The sequence below is a fragment of the Chiloscyllium plagiosum genome, unplaced genomic scaffold (genome assembly GCF_037043375.1).
Source record: "Chiloscyllium plagiosum isolate Xiang-an unplaced genomic scaffold, Cpla_swu_hap1 HiC_scaffold_6, whole genome shotgun sequence".
Lineage (NCBI taxonomy): Eukaryota > Metazoa > Chordata > Chondrichthyes > Orectolobiformes > Hemiscylliidae > Chiloscyllium > Chiloscyllium plagiosum.
Genome location: NW_028270144.1, coordinates 104,251,084 through 104,277,978, shown reverse-complemented (window position 1 = coordinate 104,277,978; position 26,895 = coordinate 104,251,084). Strand labels below are relative to the sequence as shown.

At 40.9% G+C, this 26,895-nt stretch overlaps 1 protein-coding gene across 11 annotated transcripts in view; it reads left to right on the top strand.

Annotated features, from left to right (window-relative positions):
• LOC122550838 (F-box-like/WD repeat-containing protein TBL1X) overlaps positions 1-26,895 on the top strand; it is a 399,517-nt gene that overhangs the window by 295,076 nt on the left and 77,546 nt on the right. For all 11 annotated transcript variants that reach the window (XM_043692156.2, XM_087988307.1, XM_043692157.2 and 8 more), the window contains one exon: positions 23,612-23,757. In XM_043692156.2, coding sequence (XP_043548091.1) covers positions 23,612-23,757 — 146 coding nt within the window. The remainder of the gene's footprint in view (positions 1-23,611; positions 23,758-26,895) is intronic.

The following is a 26,895-nucleotide window of genomic DNA, read 5'->3' as shown; positions in this document are numbered from 1 at the left end:
TGCAATAATGAGCATCTGCTTAGAAGTTCAGTGAAAGTCGTGATCATTGTTATTTTACATATCAAAGTGCCTAAAATAATAGAAGAAAGTGAGGACTGCAGATGCTAGAGATCAGAGTCAAGAGTGAGGTGCAGGAAAAGCACAGCCAGTCAGGCATCATCTGAGGAGCAGGAGATATTCCTGATGAAGGGCTTTTGCCTGAAATGCCGATTCTCCTGCTCCTCAGATGCTGCCTGACCTGCTGTGCTTTTCCAGCTCTTAATGTCTAAAGTCATATACGTTTCACAGTTTTAAATTGTGATGCTTATCCATGTACCTATTGGGAAAAAAATGGTTTATTACTTGAAATCAGTATCTAAATTTCCAGACTACTATTCAGAGAAGAGAATTCATGTGTCAGCTTAGGGCACATTAACATTGTCAGTGTTCACAATAAGGTTCTGCGTTATGATGTGTACATTAGACTATTGAATACCAAGACATTAGGCAGATTATGGTGCATTTTGGAAACATGTCACATCCATAAGCAAATCACAGGACTGACCAGAATATCCCATATGGAAATTCAAAAATATATACAGCATGTTGCTTAATTTGAGGAAATTGCTAGTTACAGATCAGTTTTAGAACTAATGAGAAACAAAAATAAATTCTGTACTCTAGTTGTCCCCAGGTGCTAAAATGACTTTTCAAGAGTGATCTGTAGAGTTTGTTCTTTGGTAATACAGTATCAGTGAAAAACAATGTGATCAGAAATACAACACAGGAGACCAATGTTAATATTGCGCCACTGTGCAAGGCGTACATGGAAAGGATATTTCTTTTTCTGGGTGAGTCCAGAACCAGGGGGCCACTGTTTTAGAATTGGGTTCGCCCTCTCAGGATAGAGATCCTAGAATCATCATAGAATCCCTACAGTGTGGAAGCAAGCTATTCAGCCTCTCAAGCCCATGCCAACCCTCTGAACAGCATTCCACCCAAACCCACCCCCTACTCTATCCCTGTAACTGTGCACTTCCCATGGTTAATCCGTTTAGCCTGCACATCCCTGAATACTGTGAACAATTTAGCGTGGCCAATCCGCCTAACCTGCACATCTTTGGACTGTAGAAGGAAACCAGAGCACATGACATGAGAGAATGTGCAAACTCCACAGACAGTCCCTCAAAACTGGAATTGAACCCAGGCCTCTGGTGCTGTGAAGCTTCGAAGCCATTGTGTCAGCAGTGGTAATACTTACTTTCCTAAACAGTCCAGGATTACCAGGGGGAGAGAGGAATATGGATTTGGAAATACAAGCCGATATGTGATGATCTTATTGAATGGCTGAGTAGGCTATAAGGTCAATGGTTAACTTGTAGTCCTATTTCTCATGTTATTGTGTAATTTATGTTAAAATGCTGCTATTAAGATTAGCTCAGTAGAGTCAAACTTTACAGAACAAAAGAGCTGAAAAATATACAGATGACTGTGACAAAGAGGTCAGTTTTAATGGAGATTGGGATTTGGACCTTGTATTGACTGAGGGTAGGCAACTCGCTGCCCTCATTAATGCCTCTGTTGACCTTTCCAACTGAAGCATTAGCAATAGATAGTCTAACTACTTGCTAACTCACATAAAATTAAAGCACAGATTGTATTTCTAGTTGATTGATGTACAAGATTTATGCAGTAAAATATTGGAAACAAGCTTTTAAGCTCTTCATTTAAAGGTCAGTTGGGGAAGTTTGGAGGTTAAGAGGGATTATTCTCTTGCCTATTAGTAGGAGGAAAATTGAAAAGATTCTAAACACTAGGCCTGAAAAGCAAATAAGTTTATCTGTGCGTAATTGTGGGGCAGAACCTCAGACTGCTGAGAGCCACCTGCTTCTATCTTCCATGGTCCTAACACAGTTGAATGCCTATTGGCAGACTTTCATACCTTGACAGGCCATGCATTTTCCTTTTCCAATGTCTCCATTTTTAACTGGAGTGTGAAAATGGGAAAACACCGCTTGTTGTTGTAGAGAGTGTGTTTCATAGTTTGTGAAAGTAAAAATGCTCATTTTCACATTTACGGTTGGGGTGGCATTGGGACACTAAAACAATGAAATCTTGGGGCAGTGTATGTTCCTTCAAACCACTGCCATTTTGGATTAAGATGAGGAAAAATGTCTTCACCCAGAGAGTGGCAAGCCTATATAATCCTCTGTGACAGAATGTGATTGGGGCCAAAGCATTGAATGTTTTCATGAAAGAATTGGATTCAGCCCCTGTAGTTAACAGGATATGGGGAGAAACCGGGCGCAGAGTAAGGAGTAGATCATATTGAACGGCAGGTCAGGCTCGAAGTGATCAAATAGCCATCTACAGAGGCCACGACAAATGTTATTAAACACCTCTGAAGCAGCTAGGCTTTGAACCTGGGTCACAGGATCCCTAGACTTTATAGGATGGATTAGTCGATTGTGATAATCCTATGGCTGTAGGAGATGTATTTTGTCCTTTTTTTTAATGAAGAAAGATTGAGGCAGAGGTTGACAGTGGGCTGTAGTGGGTACTGCAGATGCTGGAGATTAGCGTCAAGAATAGTGGAAAAGCACAGCAGTTCAGACAGCATCCTAGGAGCAAGAAAATCGATGTTTTGGGCAGAAGCACTTTATCAGGATACGGGGAAGCAGAGAAGTAGAGAGTGGTTTGCTCAAAGCCACTAAAGTAAGTAGCTTGTAAGGCCTTGGATTTTTGTTTAAGTTAGAACAATAGAAGCCGCATGAATGGGTGGGGTCAAGCTCCCACAGAACCAGGATTTTTAGTTTTAGCTTTCAGCAGTTGCTGGAGTCTTGAAGCTAGATGTGGAAGATCTTATTCCTGTCTCTTCCAGCTAAAAGCTGGGTTCTCTACCTGCTGCTAGAATTGCATGTGAGACGATCTATATTACTGAATTTGGCTTTGCCAAGGATGTGTTTATGGCATGTTACTATATTGGAACAGTTATTTAGTAGTAGTGGATGTAGGTTTGCTTGCTGAGCTGGAAGGTTCACTTCCAGACGATTCGTCACCCTACTAGGTAACATCTTCAGTAGGTCTCCGGGCGAAGCACTATTCATGATTCCTGTTTTCTATTTATATGTTGGATTTCTTTGGGTTGGTGATGTCATTTCCTGTTCGTTTTCTCGGAGGTGGTAGATGGGGTCAAACTCTGTGTTTGTTGATAGAGTTCCGGTTGGAATGCCATGCCTCTAGGAATTCCCGTGCGTGTCTCTGTTTGGCTCATCCTAGGATGGATGTGGTGTCCTTCCTTATCTGTATGTCAGGATACTAGTGAGAGAGGGTCATGTCGTTTTGTGGCTAGTTGATGTTCATGTATCCTGGTGGGTAGTTTTCTGCCCGTTTGTCCAATGTATTGTTTGTTACAGTTCTTATACGGTATTTTGTAAATGACGTTAGCTTTGCTTGTTGTCTGTATAGGGTCTTTCAAGTTCATTAGCTGCAGTTTTAGTGTGTTGGTGGGTTGGCTACCATGATGCCAAGGGGTCTGAGTAGTCTGGCAGTCATTTCCGAGATGCCTTTGGTATAAGGGAGTGTGGCTAGGGTTTCTGGACATGTTTGTCTGTTTATTTGAATTTGTTGCTGAGAAATCAGCGGATTATGTTCATTGAGTACCCATTCTTTTTGTGATGACACCTTTGGCATCACTAAATGAAACAAATTAGAGGAAACCTTCAAGATCATCAATAATACCCTTACTAGCATAAAATTCACTAAAGAGGAGGAAAACAACAACAAGCTGCCATTCCTAGATGTCACAGTAGAGCGAACAATGGGCAACTTCAAACCAGCGTCTACATGAAAAAAACACATACGAGCCAAATATTGAACTACAGAAGCAATCACCCCAACATCCACAAACAAAGCTGCATCAGAACATTACTTCAAAGGGCCAACACACAGCAGTGCAGAGAAACTACACAGAGCAGAGGAAAATCACCTATACAGTGTATTCAAAAAGAATGGGTACCCAATGAACACAGTCCGCTGATGTCTCAGCAACAAACCCAAACAAACAGACAAAACGCGCCAGAAACCCTAGCCACTCTCCCATACATCAAAGGCATCTCAGAAATGACTGCCAGATTACTCAGACCCCTTGGCATCATGGTCGCCCACAAACCCACCAATACACTAAAACAGCAGCATATGAACTTGAAAGACCCTATACAGACAACAAGCAAAGCTAATGTCATTTACAAAGTACCTTGCAAGAACTGTAACAAACACTATACTGGACAAACAGGCAGAAAACTAGCCACCAGGATATATAAACATCAACGAGCCACAAAACGACATGACCCCCTCTCACTAGTATCCTTACATACAGATAAGGAAGGACACCACTTCGACTGGGACAACACATCTATCCTAGAACAAGAGAAACACACAAGGATTGTTGTGGTTCTGTTCGCCGAGCTGGGAATTTGTGTTACAGACGTTTCGTCCCCTGTCTAGGTGACATCCTCAGTGCTTGGGAGCCTCCTGTGAAGCGCTTCTGTGATCTTTCCTCCGGCATTTGTAGTGATTTGAATCTGCCACTTCCAGTTGCCAGTTCCAGCTGTCCGCTGCAGTGGTCGGTATATTGGGTCCAGGTCGATGTGCTTATTGATTGAATCTGTGGATGAGTGCCATGCCTCTAGGAATTCCCTGGCTGTTCTCTGTTTGGCTTGTCCCCTATAATAGTAGAGTTGTCCCAGTCGAATTCATGTTGCTTGTCATCTGCGTTTGTGGCTACTAAGGATAGCTGGTCGTGTCGTTTCGTGGCTAGTTGGTGTTCGTGGATGCGGATCGTTAGCTGTCTTCCTGTTTGGCCTATGTGGTGTTTTGTGCAGTCCTTGCAAGGGATTTTGTATACTACATTGGTTTTGCTCATGCTGGGTATTGGGTCCTTCGTTCTGGTGAGTTGTCTGAGAGTGGCTGTTGGTTTGTGTGCTGTTATGAGTCCTAGTGGTCGCTGTAGTCTGGCTGTCAGTTCGGAAATGCTCTTGATGTATGGTGGTGTGGCTAGTCCTTTGGGTTGTGGCATATCCTCATTCCGTTGTCTTTCCCTTAGGCATCTGTTGATGAAATTGCGCGGGTATCCGTTTTTGGCGATACATTGTATAGGTGTTCTTCTTCCTCTTTTTGCAGTTCTGGTGTACTGCAGTGTGTTGTGGCCCTTTTGAATAGTGTCTTGATGCAACTTCTTTTGTGTGTGTTGGGGTGGTTGCTTTCGTAGTTTAGGACTTGGTCTGTGTGTGTGGCTTTCCTGTATACCTTTGTGGTGAATTCTCCGTTCGGTCTTCTCTGTACCATCACGGCTAGGAATGGGAGTTGGTTGTCCTTTTCTTCCTCTCTAGTGAATCGGATTCCTGTAAGTGTGGAGTTGATGATCCCGTGTGTGTTCTCTATTTCTGTGTTTTTAATGATTACAAAGGTGTCATCCACATATCTGACCCAGAGTTTGGGTTGAATTTGCGGTAAGACTGTTTGTTCTAATCTTTGCATTACTGCTTCTGCTATGAGTCCAGAGATGGGTGACCCCATGGGTGTGCCGTTGATTTGTCCATATATTTAGTTGTTGAATGTGAAGTGTGTTGTGAGGCACAAGTCCAGTAGTTTGAGTATGCCATCTTTGTTGATAGGTTCAATGTCCTTTTGTCTGTTCTGTAAGTCCAGCAGGTTGGCTATTGTTTCTCTGGCTAGGATTTTGTCGATAGAGGTGAACAGTGCCATTACATCGAATGAGCCCATGGTTTCTTCCTTGTCTATGTGTATATTTCAGATGATGTCAAAGAATTCCTGTGTTGATTGTATAGAGTGTCTGGATCTGCAGATCAGGTGTTTCAGTTTCTGCTGTAGTTCTTTAGCCAGTTTGTGTAATGGTGTCCCTGGTAGTGATTCTATGGGTCTGAGTGGGATGTCTGGTTTGTGCACTTTAGGTAGTCCATAGAATCTGGGGGTGTTGTTGCTTTCTAGATACAGTGGAATACAATGCCTTACACTTACCTTTAAAATAAGAAAAGTTAGCGTGTAGGCGATCTTCTTAATATGATTTGAGGTTTGGTCTGGTCTATAATATAACCTTTACTTCTCAAGTAGAACATAAGCAATCATTGAAAATAACATAGAAAGCAATGTTTAGCAGGTAAAAGCATAACCTTACATTCATGATAAAAAGGACTATGTGGAAACTAGCTGCTGGAATAGACCTGCTTGTGTTACATAATATTCTCAAATAAATTTAATGAAGCTCTTTTATAAATGTCTGTATTAGGTAAGAATTTCCTTTACTGAAGACTAAGACATATGACACACGATTCTATAACACCACATTTTTCAAGCACCTGAGCTAAATGATCATAGTTTATGCCTGAGTATTAATGGTGAGTGTAAAAAGAAATTGCAGTAGCTGTGGACAAATGAAAAGGTTTTGTGAACTCACATTATTGCTTTTGCATGTTTCATTGCTGGCAAATTCTAAGTTTGTTATTGCTATTATAATGTGATTATGGAATTGAGAGCAATGGCAATTATAATGGCATATCAATTGGATTCAAACTTATAAATCATTTTGCCTCAGACATCTTGATTTAATAATAAACAGTTTGTTTGCTGGGCAATTGTTTGGCTCATTTCTGTCAATGCTTCAGAGAAGTACCAATTTTCATTGTGTTTCTTTTACATTGGTTCCTGAGAAGTATCTTACTGCATGTCCAATACAGGACATCCAAACACAGAATGCACTTTCCTTTATAGAATCATAGAATTCATACAGTGCAGAAAGAGGCCCTTTGTCCCATCAAGTCTGTACCAAGTATTCATTAAAGCCAGTCAAAATAAATTCAGATTTATTTCTATAGCGCACTTGTATAAGACTATGTTTTATGTCAAAAATGGCTTTATTTATTGAGTGGGCTAAACCCAGAAGATGTTTCCTTTTACGAAAGGACCAACAGCAACATTCTTAACTGACCTTATTGGTTCTTAAAATGGCCAAACGTTTACATAATTTAATCTTGCAAGTTACAAAGCTATCAGACAGCTGTTTTGCTATTGGGAAGTAGACCAGCAGAATAATCAATTTAAACAAGTGTGAATGGCCCTGTCTCTGAATTAGACAGCCTGACGTAATCAACTCACCATCACCCATTTGTGGTCAGTTAGGGATGGGCAGTAAATGCTGTCCTCACCAACAACATCCACATGCCATGAACAATTTTAAAATAAATTGTTAAACCCAATCGCTTTGGACAATGGGTTAAGGAGAGGGATCCACTGACAATTTCATCTAACAACTGTAAACTATGAACTTGGAATGAGAGTCAACATTCTCTGTGTTTGCTTCAGATTTCCAGCATCCACAGAATTTTACTTTTACTGTAACCACATTCTGTAACTGGCTGGTTGGTGAACTGAGAGGTGAAAACGGAGAGGAGCCATTCTACCATTCCTTTCCTGGCCATGTTTAATAGACAAGCCCCAAGGTTCAACATTGTGAATGCAGACAATGATGCTGTCTGTATCTGTACTTCTTTCTTACACAGTTCTTTCTGCACTATTGGCAAAAATATTTAAAGTGGTTGCATTAATTGTCCGCTCAATTCTAAGTGTTGCTAATCCTCACAGATGGTGCTAATTCAGATTTATATAATATGTCATTATGCTGCCTTCTACTATTTTTAAAATGTTACTAGTCTTCCTAAATCACTCTTAAACTGTAATTAGAATATCTTTACTGCTTAGATACAATTGCAAAAGAGACATTCTAGTATATTTTATATTTTAGTAACTGCCTTCAGCAATATTATGATTCATAATGCACAACATGCCAGAGATCCCAACAGTAAAGTATTTGCTGAGCCAAGCTGCAAGAAAGCACTTTCAAAATCACCATAAAGAGAAGTTTTAGGTTCCAAAAAAGTTAAAAATCTTGATGATTGATGAAGGAATTGCTCTCCCAGCAGCCAGGTTTTCATCATCTTTTGTTTATGAAATTCCAGACATTGCAGCTGTTTAAATGGAACATTTTGTCCAAACACATCTTAATACATGGGAGCTGCAGAACCCTCATTTATTAACCCATGTCACTTGCTGTAAAAACTTAAATATAAATGTAATTTGAAAATTCAATTAGAAAACCTTTTGGACATTCCTTGTGCCATTGAAATAAAATGATACTATATATTGGATTTTTGGATGTAAAATGGGCTCTATAGCATCGGTAGCTTCAGGGCAGTGGATGACATTTCAGTGGCTGACAGCACTGAATGCTGTCTTGGTGAAGGTACTAGAGATATAGAGAGCTCATTGTTCTAGTTAACACCTTTTCAAAGCTCGTAGATGAACAAGCATTCAGCTGCATTAAGAAACCCTCTAGTCTGATGAACATTCATCATCATCTAACGTTAGTTATTGAATAATTTCTTCTAGTTCCACTTTGTGTCTTTGAAAGTACAGGATATTTTGAAAAGGTGACTAGTTAGTCAATTCTACAGGAAGTAGTAGCACTGCTTATGACTAAAGTGGCTGAGCACACGACTTGCTCCCAGTAGAGTTCCTTGGGCTGCAGCATAGCAAGGAAATGGTGTAGAGGCAGCAAGTCAGAGGATAAGTGAGTCAAGAGGGAGAAGGGTTATCAGCAGTAGACCCTCTTCCACTAGGGCCTTCAAGAAGCATTTTAATCCTCACTTAAACCAGAAAGTGTGTAAATCCGCATGTGAGATTTACAAGGGAAGTACTCTGAGATCTCTGCCACCTGTTGAATTGAAATCTGCAATTTCGGAATATTGAAAGGACTAGACTGCTGGTTATTATGGCCCTCAATTGCCGTGTCAAGATCTTTGCAAGTTGGAGCAGGTTGAAATATCTCCCATTTATCTGTCCATTGCTGCAGCAGAGAAGTGACAGAAGAGAGGACCAAATGGAGAGAAGCAGAAAAAGCAGGAAAATGGCTTTGCTAAGATAGTCGACCCCCTTGTGGTGCAGGGTATCATTGATTATATACATTTGATTTCGTCACGACAAAATATCAATGAGAGGTACCATAACAGCAAAGGTTTCCACTTGTTGAGAGTGCCATTTTTGTGGAACCACACTTCGCACTTCTTGCTAGTGAATGTCTGCAATTTTGGCAGCGGTCTGATGTGTTAATTTGTTCCTCCACATTCCAAATGTATTTCAGTCATTATATCCAGCCAGAGGATTGCTGCTCTCTTGTCTAACAAGTCCCCTATGCTATATAACTATCTAACCAACATTCACACTGTTATAATCTCAGTAGAACCCATCAACTATTAAATAAAGAAATGTGAAATTTCAATTCTTTACTAAAACGATGAAGCAAAAGATTATATAGTTTAAAGCAGGAAAGTTTCCACTTTATGTGGGTCATCGAAGACTACCTTTCGTAATTTACCATCTAGAATAAACACTAATTAATCATGAATAACAGGCAAATTGTCAAATATAAGCCATAAATTGCACATACAGTGGTAGATACAACTAAGATTGATCTTAAGAATTGTCTCAGTAGTCCACTTAGATTTTTGATGATGATAATCAGTCACAACATCCTTCAAACTCTGTGTTCCTCACAAGGAATTTCAGCTCCCCTCCTCCTCTGAGCTAGTTTGTTTCCCATCTGACTGCGGCGTGTAACCAACCTGAAACCTCAACATGATGTGCGTCAGAAATATGTGCAGAACCTGCTCGACTTAGCTGAATATGTCTAGTTGCCAGATGTTTTGATTTTTAAATTTTTGTTTTTGTTTCCTTAGAAACTGGGAGAGTCATTTTCCTTCATACATAAACCTATTTTGTTTAACGTTCTGTTCCTCTTTCAGTTCCATTTCTTTTAGTTCAAGTCTTTCTCTAAAGCTAAAAATCAAATCTTAAAAATCCAGATTCACTCACAATGTAAAGGAGCAATTCTACCATGAAGAACGTAAATAGGAGTTAGACTACACCATTTATCCTTCAGAGCCTGCATTGACATTCACCGAGATCATAGCTGATCTTCAAACTCAGGTAAGGGCTTTTGCCCGAAACGTCGATTTTGAAGCTCCTCTGATGCTGCCTGAACTGCTGTGCTCTTCCAGCACCACTGATCCAGAGATCTTCAAACTCAACCTCACCTTTCTCATTTTTTTGAATTTTTTTTTGTGGGATGGATGTATCTGTCATTGACAAGGCCAGTGTTTGTTGCCCATCCTAATCCAGTATGAACTGAGTGGCCATTAATTACTTCATGATTCCCTTAATATCCAGGAATTAATTTATCTCAGCTTAATGGACTCAGTGATTGAACATCTATAGTTCTCGAGGTGAGAACATCTGATAAGTTTACACACCTATGATTGAAGAAATTTCTCTTAAATGGTCTTAAATTTCTCTTAAATTTGTCTTAAATGGTGAACCACTTATTTTGAGGTTGCAATTCTGATTCTTAATCCCATCAAGGGTTCATATCTTCTTCACATTTATCCTGCTGAGGGATTAAACATGTTTTATGATTTTAAAAGTTGTGCAGATGATTGATTCGCTGAAGCAATGATTCAGCCACCTCAACAGCTGTGGAGGAGCCTTCCGGTACTGAGAGTGAATGAACTGATTTGTGTTGGCCTGTTGCATACTCCACAACTTGGCCATCATGAGGACAACAGGCCATGTCACTAGAGATTTGGTGAGCATCTTGGGAAGAGGAACAAGTGACGAGGAAGCTGGCACATGCTTTTTCCAGGTGGACTGTCTGTAAGGGAAAATTCATATGCATTTCCCATGAACCTAACCTAAATCTCCATTGAACAACAATCCGCACCTTGTTGTATCTCTGTGACAAATTATCACAGGGATCCTTGATGCACAAAACAAAGATCTATAATAACTTTATCCAATTGAATATTGAATATCCCATACAACACTCAACTAACCTTGTGCAATTGCTTGCTCTCTGACTTGTGGGTGTTTTCCTCTGCATAGCATAGTAGCATAGGTCAACAGTCATGCTGCAGCCCTATGTACAACTGTTGACCTACGATAGGAGAGACAAGCCATCTTTTCAGAATGTCCTGGAACATTTCTGGACCCAGAAGATCCAGTTATGGATTGCATCCCTGTCCTCACCCTGGCAGGGAAATCAGCATTCTGGGCTGGCTGACTAAAATGAAACTTGTGGTAATCAGGAAGTTTGAATGCTGTTTATGGGGAGCAGTAGCTTCGAGCATGATGGAACCATTACTACTTTCCTGGAACAGGGCCTTCACTATCGGAATAATATGCCAGACCACAGATTGCTGAACTGCTGTGAAACCCTGTTGTATACCAATTTGATCCATAATCATAGCAAGCTGATATTTTGAGGCATCAATCTGAGCTTCCACTAACATTGTGGTATTTGGTGACCCCCATTTCTGCTGCAACAGAAGCTGAAACATCAGTCATCAAATTTTGCATCATGGTTGATTTTTCAAGTTCTCCTAGGCAATTGACCACAAGGTCCACACCAGAAAGTGGGACTTCATGGAAAATCCAATCCCAAGTTGGAGCTGCACTCTTCCCAGCTTAGAGAGTAGCAAGTTTACTAATGCACCAAGCATGCCCACTAAATTAGTTTTATATGCTGTCTAATCAGAGATCTCATTTGAGTTTTTTGTAGCAGAAGCCATCAGTGACCTCTCCTCCTCCTCTGCCCATCCTGCAAACTACTTGTGTCTAGTGATTAACCACATCTAGGTTTGACCGCTAATCTCCTGTCTAATGTCCACAGTGTTAGTATCTACTGGCAGCTGTGAAATCCAGTCTCTTATCTCTCCAGTCTTTTGCTCCTCACGTGTTTAAGACTCTGACCCCACTACCTGACTATGCAACAGTTCTTGGATATCTGAAAGAATGAAGGCTAAGGTACGGTAGTGGTGAGGAAGGTAGAAAAGCAAGAGGTTTGCAGTTACACCATCTGGAGCTTGTAAATGAGTATTTAATATATAAATGAGAAGAGAATGTGAGAAGCTGGATTATATATAACCATGATGTTGTCCTTGGGTGGTTTACACCATACCACTGGCTACAGCTATGATTTCCAGCACGTGATCCTCTCTCAGGGTGAGAACATGTAACAATGCCTATCCCCACTGCTTCTGTGCTGATGCCTCTGACTGTAGACATGAGATGTGTGAATGGAGATTGTTGGTACACTGGTTGAGTAAAGTGCCTGATGGAGTGTTGTGTGAGGCTGCTGTGTACTTACTAGGATATGGAAGATGCATTCACTGACATTAACCAGTCTTTTGAGGTTATTGTGGTATTATATCCAGGCCCTTAGATTGCTATTGTTAATTATCTGCTCCCATTGCACTTTTTGTTGTTGTCTAGTACGTTCCCTCATCCCCTAAAGGAAAAAGACTGTCTGTCCTCTTGGCACATCTTACACCAAAGCCTCCAGCACAGTGAAGGAGAATAACAGAGTGTGGTATCTGTCTGTCGTGCAATTTTTCAAAGCTCTTTTTGGTCTCTAAATCCACCTGAGCCCTTGCTTCAGCCAGAATGTACCATGCCTTTAAGAGGTGGAGACTGGATTTAAGAAATGTGGGCTAGCTTTAATGGTGCTAACCTCACATGAACCTTGGGCCCTTACTGAGGTGTGCTGCTATGCAGTGGCACTTTTAAGTATTGGGTTGCAGACCACAACTATTGTAATTGGTTTGAGTACTGCCTGCATTATTTGTACGGACGTAGAACAACAGCCTGTCACTATGTCTGCACCTTTAAAATGATGCAAGTTCACAGAAATATTTTGTTAATCAATGCCTTTTGTTCAGTGGCCATTTCTGACATTTTTTGTTGGCAATTTCACTTTAAATCCAGTCAGTATAGTTAAGTTTAAAAACCTCCTGCGGTTAGTTTTATCTCCATTCTAGATTGGTACAAATATTAGTTTGTTGATTGACAAGATTGTAGGTTGGAGAGACAAACTAACCCTCTTAATTCAAAAGTAAATGATGCTGCATTTGTGTTTCAGATTATGGATATGAATTGAGATGCCTTTTAGATCCATGGAGCATAATAACTGTTTTATTTAAGTTAAACTTGAAATCAGAGACAACCTTCAAGAGTTAAAATCAGATCAGTGTAGCTCCCACAACGGTGAAAAAGAATTAAGGAATGAATAATTGTGCAAATAAAATTTCAATTTCGAAATCTCATTTCTTAATACAGATTAAAACATTGATTAATTTGCTTTCAGGGATTAGGATACTTACAGTATACAGTAAATTAGGTAGGTAAAAACAATGACTGCTGATGCTGGAAACCAGATTCTGGATTAGTGGTGCTGGAAGAGCACAGCAGTTCAGGCAGCATCCAAGGAGCTTCGAAATCGAAGTTTCGGGCAAAAGCCCTTCAATAACGTCGATTTCGAAGCTCCTTGGATGCTGCCTGAACTGCTGTGCTCTTCCAGCACCACTAATCCAGTATACAGTAAATTGTCTTGTTATTTGTTTTTTCAATGTTTCGAAATAATTTGCTTAAATCTTAAGGTTTAAAAAAAGAGTTTTTGATGTTCTGTCACTATCAGGTATAGGAGGAGCTTTCTGTTGAGATATAGATCAGACCCAGTAAATGAAATAATTGAGAAAAAATGTCTCAGTTTTGCAAGCTTGTTCTGAGAATGAACAATCATAGGAGCAATTATAGTGTTGTGGCAATGTCACTGGGCTAGTAGTTCAGAAGACTAGGTCATGCTCCGCAGATAGCTAATCCCACTACAACAGCTGATGGGATTTGAATTTGATTAACAAATCGGAAATTGAAAAACTGGTCTGTGCAATAGTGACCTTGTAACTGTTGTCAATTGTCGTCCAAACACACCTGGTTGACTGAGGATATCTGACATTGTTATCTGGTCTGGCCTATGTGAAACTCCTGATAACAGCTTAACTGCTTTCAAGGTCACTTAGGGATGAGCAATATCCCATGAGTGAATAATAGAAAGCAGATAATATGAGCAATAAAACTCACCTCTGAGATTAATCTAAAAATAGAGAAACCCATTTTTCAAGAACAACAGGGGCAAAGAAAGCATGTTCTTGAATAAATAGCCAATATTAATACCTCCTGAGTCAATTAAGTTTTTAGGTTAATTGGATTTTGAATCGAATTCTTATTTTTATGAATTGGCATTACAGGTGCAGAACATTTAATATTTGTTCTTGGGATGGTGTAGCACCAGCTGAATCTCAGTTGCCCTTATTATTGAGTCATCTGGAGAGTGAGGGCTGGAGTAGATTTCCTTCCTTGAACAGAATGTACACCAGTTGAATTTTCATGACAGTCAAGCTTTCATAAGTATTTAATCTAATGCAACTTTAGAAGTCACCAAGTTTAATTAATTCAATTTCTTACAGTGTCATGGGGAGAATTTAACTCTCAATCTGTAGATTATTACTCCATGACCATAACCACTGGCTACTCTACAAATTTGTATCCTTCGTGGTGAGAATGTGCATTAATAATTTGATCAGAGAATTTAGTGAACGCATTGTGATTTTACGCCTATTAAAATTATCCTGGTTATTTGGAATTTTTTTTGAGAAACTTAAGGTAATTATTTAGCCACTATGTTAAAATGATTTTCAATATATAGATCCAGTGAACCTTGAGTTTATAGAATTGAGCAGATGGCTGGTAAAGTTATTAGGTAAACAACAAATTGTTTTCTACATTAAACAAAAAGAGAACATCTGAAGTAAAAACAGAAAATTCTGGAACTTGTCAATTAGTTTGGCTGCATCAATGAAGAGAAAAAAACAAAGTTAGCATTACTGGCAAAAGTTAGAAGTGCATAATTACTTCTGAAGAGTTTCAGACAAGAGGCCATCACTAAGACCTGTGTTTTTATTACTACAAATTTAAATTAATTTCTATCAACCAACATGGGTTTATCTGAGCAATTATTATTAGAACTGTCTTAAATGCGTGAAGCACAATAGGATAGGAATTCCACTTCTGCACTGGTCTGACCATGGTTTTTTGTGCTTTTACATTAGTGCAGTGAAGGCACTGAACTGAAGGAAGCCGAAATGGAATTTCTGCCCAGGATGTTTTCGAACTTTTGGGATTTAGCAAGGCACACCATAACAGTTTCTATAGCTGCTAATCAAAGTGTGCATAACGTTGCATGACGTAGTGTGGCCAAGCAGTCTAAGGTGCTGGATCCAGTTTCCAGTCCCTCAGGCAGCGTGAGTTCGAATCCCATTGCTGCCATTTCTGTGGATCAGCTGTAATGCTGCATGTTAAAATGCCAAGTGTATTTAAGTTCAAAACAAAAAAAAATGTGGGTTTGCTTCTTGGGGCGGCACGGTGGCTCAGTGGTTAGTAGTGTTGCCTTACAGCACCAGGGACCCAGGTTCGATTCCCACCTTGGGTGACTGTGTGGAGTTTGCACATTCTCCCCATGTCTGCGTGGGTTTTCTCCCACAATCCAAAAATGTGCAGGTTAAGTGAATTGGTCGTGCTAAATTGCTCATAGTCAGGGGTAAATATGGGGAATGGGTCTGGGTGGGTTACTCTTCAGAGGGTCAGTATCGACTTGTTGGGCCGAAGGGCCTGTTTCCATACTGTAGGGAGTCTAATCTAATCTAATCATTAACATGTAAAGGAAAGAAAACCAATAGGGAACAACAAAAGATTCTGTATGCAAGATTTCCTCAATTGTGGAATGTTGCATAGATTCATAGAGATGTACAGCACAGGAAAAGATTGTTCGGTCCAATTTGTCCATGCTGACCAGATATCCTAAATTAATCTCGTCCCATTTGCCAGCGCTCGGCCCGTATTCCTCTAAACCCTTCATATACCCACCCAGATGCCTTTTAAATGTTGTAATTGTACCAGCCTCCACCATTTCCTCTGGCAGTTTGTTCCATACACGCACCACCCTTTACGTGAAATAGTTGCCCCTTAGGTCCCTTTTAAATTTTACCCTCTCACCATAAACCTATGCCCTCTAGTTCTGGACTCCCCCACTCCAGGGAAAAGGCCTTGTCTATTTACCCCATCATGCCCCTCAACTTTTTATAAACCTCTATAAGGTCATACCTCAGCTTCCTATGGTGCATGGAAAATAGCCCCCGCCTATTCAGCCTTTCCCTATAGCTGCAACCCTCCCAACCCTGGCAACATCCTTGTAAATCTTTTCTGAACTCTTTCAAGTTTCATAGCATCATTCTTATAGGAGTGAGACCAGAATTGCACACAATATTCTAGTGTTTGAAAATTCAGAATTGGGAACTGTATTCATCTTGTGGTCTACATCAATAGGAAGGAATTCCAATTCTGTAAGATACAAGTTGTTTGTGATGCACAGAATGTTTAATTCCTCACTGCAAAATATATTATATTAATGCCTGATTCATTCACTGTTTTAAAACAGTAGTGTCCCAGTAGTGTCCTTTATAGTCTTTATAAATAAAATCAGGCAATTCGGTCCATCAGGTCCCTGTGGTGTTTTTGCTTTGCTCGAGTCTTCCCTGAGCCTTTTTTGTGTAACAATCAATTTATCTCTCTCTTGCTTTCTCCTTTGTATTTTCCTATCAGAGTCTTTGTCCTTGTATTTTGCAATTTAATCATGTACCATCTAGCTCTAGAGTAATTACTTCTAGCTGTCTGGATATGGTGCCGACAAGCAATTTCCAAATGTACATTTTAACTTCTTTGTTAGCTTGACTGCTTTTAACTGAACAGTTCAGCTTTACCAATAAACATTTAATCAGCTTATTGAAATTTGCAATCTTTCTTAATTAGATCAAATAACTTAGCAAATGTTTCAGTACAAAGTGGTGTAAAGCTCTTTGCCAATTATGAGATTAATGAAACCAGTGGTTGATCTCAAGAAGGAAGAATAATGAAGGAAATAATTTGTTGATAGAAAGCTGCCTTCTATTTTCCCACAGATTGTATTTGCACAGGGCATTATTCAGCAGTAAACCTTAGACTTAGTAGTAAAACCTAAAATGCCAACATTTTCTTAATATGAGTAAAGAAACCGATTTAATAAATGCTATAGATTTGCCAACTACAAATTGCGATTTGATCAAAACGTCTATTGCAAGGCAATTATAACAACAATAACAAAAATGTAATTTTCATAATTTGTAGTTGGGAATTTTGCGAACACATGAATTTTTTTTTATGGTTGCTTTTTGGAGAGTTTCCATCCCAGTGATCTTAATTTGGTCATCAGTATAAATTAGTGGGCCTAATTATTTCAAATGCATTACAAAAATTGATGAGTGCTATTTATTCCAACCTTTGCATATATCTACACGTTTTATTTGGTGCTTAACATGTAGGATGTGTGGTTTTAAACTTTGAATAAGGAATCTGAAGTTCAGTTTCCTAAAAGAACTTTGTGGCACCAAGCTTTCAACAATGGCTATTTCGATAACCACTGAGAGAAAATTCTACATGATTGGTATGCTATTGTCCAATGATGGAAACTGTTTTCTGAAATCTGGAATAGCACTAAAGATGCTAGACAGTGGAAGTTTTGCAAAAAATGTATTTATAAAGTTTGACCAAATTTCCTCCCCATTGGATTTGGTTGTCAGGACTGTACCCATTTGACGCATTCATTCCAGATCTTCAGCTGTTTATATCATTTTCACTTTACATGTATCTGACAATCTAGGATTTTTTATTTTCATTGATATTTTCCTTTCTCAATATTTTTATTCATGCTGGAATATAGACCTGCAAGTACTGGCGGCTTGCACAGAGTGTCCGTTCCTCATGTGATCCTAATGTTTCAGTGTCACTACATTGTGGGGATAGAACAGGAAAGAGCACTTACGTCCTCTGTTGATGTGTTCACTGCACCTCTGGCAGTATTTAGTCAGCGAGCAGTGTCAATAGTGATTTTTCTCCCAACCTGTCCATTTATAAAATTTGGCAATTAATGCATGCATCTTTTCTCCTATTGAGCCATGGAAGAACTTGGTGAGTGCAGTTGAAAGACAAAATATGAATTCTTGATATTCCAGAGTAAATAAAAAATGCAGAATCGAGAAATCCAAGTCAAAAAAAATTGCTGCAACTGCTCAGAACAGTCACCATCTGGAAAGATCAGATGAGTTAACACATTAGGACTTATCAAAATTGAAGGATATTTTGGCACTTCCTATAAAGGAACTGAACTAGGGCATGAGGCAGGAAAAACAACCTTGGAAAGAAATGCAATTAATATATCTTTAAATGCTGAAATAACAAGTGATGTATAGCAGAAGACAATGCAATGCATAATGGGAGCAATTAATAAATTGAGCATATTTATAAAGCAGAATGATAGTGTTAATAGCCAAAGGAAGTGGGGCAATTAGGAAGAAACAAAAGCATGAAAATGTGCAAAATTGAGTAGGTTTCAGGAGCATGAGAGAAAAGTGAAAAGTCAGCCAGTACCAAGGATGTAGAAGATAACCATTTAATTGAATGTTGCTAGCAGATCCACTTAAAATTTGAACTAATGACAACTACGAAAGTTGAGAGGCACGTTAGCAAGCTTCAGTAAATAAGGGCACTAATGATGCTATTATGGACTGAAATCAGACTGTCAAAACTCTCGCATGTTGCACCTTCCGGATGTAAGGTGCACTGTATGTTCACAAATCAAAGAACAGGCACTGTTGAATAAAAGGCAATTAAAAGGGATTACAGCTGAAAACACTAGGGATGATATCCTACAAATGTCAATCAATATTCAGAATTTATTAATCTGATTAATAACAATAATGAGTAGCTATGACTCAGTCTCTATTTCTGATTACAATTATTGTGGATGTTTGTTTCTGCCCAGTTACCTGTTGTCCTGTAATGAAAATAACGCCTTTGGTCTGGATTTCCAGTTTGTTGCGTTGTCATGTTACAAATTTTAATGTCACTGTGTATATAGATGGTCAGATTTGAGGAATAGTGAGAAACACTCCGGTATTATTTAGTAGTACATGAACTAAGCTAGAAATAAAGCAACTTAAAAACAAAATCCAAAAATTATGCTAGAGCATGGATGAAGTGAGTGGGAATATGATGACCAAAAATTAAATGACAAAAGTGTATTTTTGCAAACAGAAGTTTGACAGAAGTGAGGGTACCAAGTGTTTAAAGCTCTCGATGGTAGATGAACAAAGCAATTTAGTGTTCAAGCACTTGACATCAAAAGTGAACTCAAAGATCTAAAAAGCAATTGTAAAAAGTTAATGGGATGTCAGGCTTCATCAGAAGAGCTGCAGACTATATAAGAAAAAATCTGGTATGTAGAGCATCAGGTAGACCAGTTTGCCAAATTGAAGTTAGATTTTAAGTTTTGAGCAGCAAAGTGTTTTTCAGAGAACAGGTCACTCAGGTGTCAGTTAAATAGAGCTGAGGAATAGAACTCCCATCTGCCACAACCTGTTCCTGATCAGCTGCTTCAAGATTGTCCTTGTCCTAGGCAGTACCTGGACGAGAGGCCCCCTGTTCAGCCACTAATTCTTCTCCTTTCCTCTGTCAAATACTGTGGATGCCAGAGATCTGAAGTGAAAGCAGAAGACATGTATTTTCTAATTCCAGAGCCAGCTTGCAGACTCATTGCTGTGGGTCCATGCCTCGGGCTGTTAACTGCTCCTCCAGTCACAGACTGGTGCACTCCCACATTTACTGCTGATCAGCCCACTGGTAAGTCTGCAGCAGCAAAAGCGGGAGAGGAAAAGCCTCTGATTGGAGGAGCAACTTCTTGTAAAATCTGTGAATGAGCTGTAAACTATAGCTATCGAGTCACAGAAGCGTAAAACACAGAGAAAAGCCCTTTGGCCCATTGAGTCTGCACTGGTCAAAACCAACTACCTAACGATTCCATTTTCCAACATTTTAGATTAGATTACTTTACAGTGTGGAAACAGGCCCTTCGGCCCAACAAGTCCACACCGACCCGCCGAAGCGCAAACCACCTATACCCCTACATTTACCCCTTACCTAACACTACGGACAATTTAGCATGGCCAATTCACCTGACCTGCACATTTTTGGACTGTGGGAGGAAACCGGAGCACCCGGAGGAAACCCACGAAGACACGGGGAGAATGTGCAAACTCCACACAGTCAGTCGCCTGAGGCGGGAATCGAACCCGGGTCTCTGGCGCTGTGAGGCAGCAGTGCTAACCACTGTGCCACCGTGCCGCCCAATTTGATTCATAATCTTGTAGGCCTTGGAATCACAAGTATACATCTAAACATGTACATGTAAATATGTACAAGTATTAAATGTTATGAGGGTTTCTGCCTCTACTACCCTTCCAAGCAGTGAATTCCAGATTCCCACCAGTCTGTGGCGCCATGTCATGTAACTATCTTAAAAACACTTAGCCTGTCTGGTCTGAAATCCATGCAATAACATAATACTTATCCACAACAATAACTTTCCACACAACATAAAAATAAGGGCAAAAATTCAATGGTCTTTGGACTAGTGTGAGGCAGGCATCTTGAGGAGTGACTAAGAAGCCACCCTCCCCAGTGAGAAAGCCCACCGGAGAAAGCTTCAATCAGCTATTTTTAATTAAAGCAGGCATCAGCCCATCTGAAATGCTCTGACCCATTGGCCTTATGTTGAACTTAAGAGGTCAAAGGTCCTGGTGCTATTGCTAAGGGCACCTGGACTGGTATCGACTCCCTGCAAGCCAGGATCATCACTTGAGCTGTCTGAGTGGACACCTGCAGCTAAACATTCTGGATATTACACTCCGGCCTCCATCAGTAATCTCCCTTGTCTGTGCAATTTGGTGAAATCCATATTGATCCCGTGTGGTTGGAGCATCCCAAGGTGGAAGATGAGGCTTTCTTCTTCCGGGCGTCGGGTGGCTAGAGTTTGGCAGTGGAGGAGTCCCAGGACTTTGGATGTCCTTGGCAGAGTAGGAAGGGGAGTTAAAGTCTAGATTAGAGTAGTGCTGGAAAAGCACAGCAGGTCAGGCAGCATCCGAGGAGCAGGAAAATCGACGTTTCGGGCAAAAGCCCTTCATCAGTATTAGAGCATCATCAGCACCTTCATCAGCATCTGCAGTCCTTGTTTTTACCTGGGGGAGTTAAAGTGTTTGGCCTGACGGAGGTGGAGTTGTTTAGTGCATGTATCCCAGAGATATTCTCTGAAACGTTCTGCAAGTTGGCGTCCCCTTTCACCAATGTAGAGGAGACCACATCGAGAGCAACAGTTGATGTTGTGTGTCGAAGTACAGGTGAATTCCTGTCGGATGTGGAATGATCCTTTGGGGCCTTGGAGGTAGGTGAGGGGGAAGGTGTGGGCACATGTTTTGCGCTTCTTGCAGTGGCAGGGGAAGGTGCTGGGAGTGTGTTGGTGGGGGGCGTGGACCTAACAAGGTAGTCGCAGAGGGAATGGTCCCTCCAGAAGACAGATAGGGGAGGGGAGGGAAATATATCCCTGGGCGTGGGGTCTGTTTGTAAGTGGCGGAAATGGCGGAGGATGATGCAATGTATCCGGGAGTTGGTGGGATGGGCTGTGGGTGGATGGATGGTGGGAGTCTGTGCTTGTTACAATTGGAGTGGTGGAGTTCAAGGACAGAGTTGGAAGAAATGGAGGAGATGCGCTGGAGGGCATCATCGACCAAGTGCTTGGTCCATTGCTACTATGTCTCTGGAAACTTAATCTCCACCCTTCCCCTATGGCAGTTTCCTGTGTAATCACTGAAGGTCTAACTCTTAACTTTTTACTTGTTCCACCTCACTCTCTTCAAAGCCCCAAACACACCTTCAAGGTGAAGTAGCATTTTACTTGCACTTTCAATCTGGTCTGATGCAGTCTCCTTGACATTGGTGAGACCAAAATTAAACTGGCTTGACTTCCTGTTACTTGCCATTTTAATAAATAATTTTGCTCTCTGCTAACATTTTCACTCAGGGTCTGCTACACTGTTGCATTGAAGCTCCACAAAAATTGGAGGAACTGTACCTCATATTTTGCTTAGCCACTTTATAGTTTGAACTAAACATTGGATTTAAAAATGTCAGAGCATGGCCTCTGTTCAAACTCAAGGTGTAACCTCTGTCCTCCATTTTTATGGGGCTTAGTTTAACATCTCATTTGAAGGATAGCACCTTTGACATCACACCATATCCTCAAGCTCTGGATGGCAACTTCCAACTCTCAGCATGGCTGTGATGTTGAAGAGAAGGTTCTGGATCATGCACATCATTTATTACTGACTTGGATGAGGGAGTCGAGGGGTGGGTCAGTAAATTTGCAGATGATACGAAGATTGGTGGAGTTGTGGATAGTGAGGAGGGCTGTTGTCGGCTGCAAAGGGACTTAGATATGATGCAGAGCTGGGCTGAGGAGTGGCAGATGGAGTTCAACCCTGCCAAGTGTGAGGTTGTCCATTTTGGAAAGACAAATAAGAATGCGGAATACAGGGTTAACGGTAGGGTTCTTAGTGAGGTGGAGGAACAGAGGGATCTTGGGGTCTATGTTCATAGATCTTTGAAAGTTGCCACTCAGGTGGATAGAGCTTGTAAGAAGGTCTATGGTGTATTAGCGTTCATTCGCAGAGGGATTGAATTCAAGAGTCGTGAAGTGATGTTGCAACTGTACAGGACTTTGGTTAGGCCACATTTGGAGTACTGTGTGCAGTTCTGGTCGCCTCACTTTAGGAAAGATGTGGAAGCTTTGGAGAGGGTGCAGAGAAGATTTACCAGGATGTTGCCTGGAATGGAGAATAGGTCGTACGAGGATAGGTTGAGAGTGCTAGGCCTTTTCTCGTTGGAACGGCGAAGGATGAGGGGTGACTTGATAGAGGTTTATAAGATGATCAGAGGAATAGATAGAGTAGACAGTCAGAAACTTTTTCCCCGGGTACAACAGAGTGTTACAAGGGGACATAAATTTAAGGTGAAGGGTGGAAGGTATAGGGGAGATGTCAGGGGTGGGTTCTTTACCCAGAGAGTGGAATGTGCTGCCTGTGGGAGTGGTAGAGTCAGAATCTTTGGTGACCTTTAAGCGGCAATTGGTTAGGTACATGGATGGGTGCTTAAGCTAGGACAAATGTTCGGCACAACATCGTGGGCCAAAGGGCCTGTTCTGTGCTGTATTGTTCTATGTTCTATAGCTGAAAATGTGTTGCTGGAAAAGCGCAGTAGGTCAGGCAGCATCCAAGGAACAGGAGAATCGACGTTTCGGGCATAAGCATTCCTGAAGAAGGGCTGATGCCTGAAACGTCGATTCTCCTGCTCCTTGGATGCTGCCTGACCTGCTGCGCTTTTCCAGCAACACATTTTCAGCTCTGATCTCCAGCATCTGCAGTCCTCACTTTCTCCTCCATGCACATCATAGGAAAAGCAGTCAGGTAGTCGAGTGCCAGTAAGACAATTAATGGTGTTAAGGGCAAGGTGAAAATGTGAAAAATAGATGTAATGTTTCTAAATTAATCTGCAAAAATCTTCACAATCTGGATACTGAAAATTTGTATTCAGGCAGAGTGTGCTGCCTGTTCTTCATGAGCAAGGATGTCCTTTGTGAATAATGCTCACTTGTAACTTTTTAATTAATATTGCTTTTTTTTTTCTTTTTCAGGTTTCTCTCATTCGGCATTCACATTTGGAATAGAAAGTCACATAAGTCAGTCAAACATCAATGGGACACTAGTGCCACCTGCAGCACTAATCTCAATCCTTCAGAAAGGATTGCAGTATGTCGAGGCAGAGATCAGCATCAATGAGGTAATATGATGGCAAACAAAATATTTATTACATTTAACCCAGTCACTTTCTGGTTCCTGTTAGACAACAATTTGCAGTTTAACTGTCTGTTGACTTCCTTCAATGTTAAATGTTTTGATATTTACATATGAGTATGGAGGAGTTTTGAAAAAAAAGGACTCTTGAATTTCACTAGTACTTTAACATTAAAACAGTGATCGCTGCACGAAGAACTTGTATGGAATAATCTATCATGGTCTTTTTGAGTGCTTCACTTGGTAGAAATGGCTGAAAGCCTTTTACATTTCTTAATTGATTGCCAGCCAAGTTAAAGGCTACCACGATAACCTCACTATAGTTGTACTGCAAATCTGGTTAACATAATGACCCAGGTTTTCTGATGGCCAGACAATCATTATGCCAGTGTAGATGTGGGTTGTATCTGGGGACCCTGCAGAATCCCCGTCATGGCAGATGCTGAAGAAATTTCCTGCGAAGTTGAATTTTCTGCTGCACAGTTCCTTTATGCATGAAGCCTCTGAATGTCTCAATAATCCACAGACTTTAGGGGGTTCTGATAAAATTAGGTAAAATAGTCACTCGAGGAATGTTAGAACTTTAACTACATTGTCCAACTGCTGAGTAACTATTCCACAGACCCCATGCGTACCTCTAACTACACTCACCCAGACCACTTAGAACTCCTAGATATAACCTAGCCCCAACCCTACCTCGTACCCCTTTCTCATTGCTGTCCTCCCACACATCCCATTGGTCAACTTTCTTTCCATACTCCTTCCCATACTACATGCTGTCCATTTCCACTTCCTGAGCTAAATCCTTATTCCCTTTTTCTGTACTGTTGCCACCCACCCTGTTCCTGCACTGTTCTTCTCTCCCTTACCTGTCCCTTTATGCTCCAGTCATGCTCTCCTACCGACCATCCCACATGCTCCTTACCCATCCTATCATCCGCCATGTGATCTTGCTTTACCCTCTGCTTTCCGAGAGCACTCTGTATTGAGGTCTCTCCACATCCCTGCCAATGATAGTGCAACTCTGTATTGAGAAGCCAGCTCACTCATCTCAATAATATCTGTAAATAAATGCCTGTATTTTTAAAAACACTATTAAAATATTAATTACTGGCAGCACCTTCATATTAGCACATTATAATTTTGATAGTCTGCAGTTATCAATCCAGTTAAAAGTAGTACCTTTAAACAAAAATATTTGCACTCTCTGCTTCCTTACCTTCCAAGTAAATGGAGAGCTCTTCATTGAAAGGCATGTAGCTCAGGGTTTTTTTAAACTGCAGCTGTGCAAGATTCATAGAGATGTACAGCAAGGAAACCGACCCTTCAGTCCAATTCGTGCATGCCGACCAGATATCCTAAATTAATCTCGTCTCCCTTGCCAAGTTCAGTTCCTGCCTCTGGTGACTGTCTGTGTGGAGTTTGCACATTCTTCCCGTGTCTGCATGGGTTTCCTCCAGGTGCTCCGGTTTCCTCCCACATTCTAAAGATGTGCAGGTTAGGTGAATTGGCTATGCTAAATTGCCCTTAATGTTCAGGGATGTGTAGGTTAGGTGCATTAGTCAGGGGTAAAGGTAGGGTAGGGGAATGATTCTGGGTGGGTTACTCTTTGGAGGGTCAGTGTGGACTTGTTGGACTGAAGGGCCTGTTTCCACACTATAGGGATTCTAATTCTTGCCAGCATTTGGCCATATCCCTCTAAACCCTTCCTATTCATATACCCATCCAGATGCCTTTTAAATGTTGTAGTTGTATCAGCCTCCACCACTTTGTCTTGTAGCTCATTTCATACATGCAGCACCTTCTGCGTGAAAAGGTTGCCCCTTGGGTCTCTTTCAGATCTTTCCCCTCTCACCCTAAACCTATGCCTCTAGTTTTGGACTCCCCCACCCCAGGGAAAAGACTGTCTATTTACCCTGTCCATTCCCCTCATGATTTTATAAACCTCTCGAAGATCACCCCTCAGCCTCTGATGCTCCAGGGAAAACAGTCCCAGCCTGTTCAGCCTCTCCCTATAGCTCAAATCCTCCAGTCCTGGCAACATCCTTGTAAATCTTTTCTGAACCCTTTCAAGTTTCACAACATCCTTCTGATAGGACGGAGACCAGAATTGCACACACTGTGCCAAAAGTGGCCTAACCAATATTCTGTACAGCCGCTACATGACCTCCCAACTCCTTTCCCAAAGGAAAGGATACTAAATGCCGCCTTCACTATCCTGTCTACCTGAGACTCCACTTTCAGGAATATGAACTGCACTTCAAGGTTTCTTTGTTCAGCAACAACACTCCCCAGAACCTTAGCATTAAGTATTAGTCCTGCTCTGTTTTGCCTTCCCAAAGTGTAGAACCTCACATTTATCTAAATCAAACTCTGTCTACCATTCTTCAGCCCATTGGCTCATGTGATCAAGATCTCATTGTACTCTGAGGTAAACTACTTAGCTGTCCACCACACCTCCAATCTTAGTGTCATCTGCAAACTTACTAACTATAACTCCTATGTTCACATCTAAATGACGAAATGCATTGTACCCAGCATGCCACTTGTCACAGGTCTCTACACTGAAAAGCAACCCTCCTTCACCACCCCATGTCTTCTATCTTCGAGCCAGTTCTGTACCAAATGGCTAGTCCTCCCTGTATTCCATGTGATCTAACCTTGTTCACCAGCCTACAACCAGAGGAACCTTGTCGAACACCTTACTGAAATCCATATAGATCACGTCCACCGCTCTGTTGTCATCTGTCGTCTTTATTAATTCAAGCAAAAATAAATCAGAGAAGTTCAGTTCTTAACCTTCCATGTTACTTTAAGATGATTTTCCCAAACCAAAGTAGCAAAAACATTTGTGAGTGCTAGCTGTTGTGTTCAAAGAGCTCTATCTGAGGGAACTGCACAAATTAATCAGCCAAGGAGGGTTGATCAAATATACTAAAAAACCCCGAAAGAACTGCTGGATGCTGTAAATCAGTAATTGCCGGAAAATCTCAGCAGGTCTGGCAGCATCAGTGGAAAGAGATCAGAGTTAATGTTTCGGCTCCAGTGACCGTTGATCAGAACTGAGCTTTTCCAGAGATTTCTGTTTTTGATCAAATTTATTATTGGATTCAGAAAGTGTATG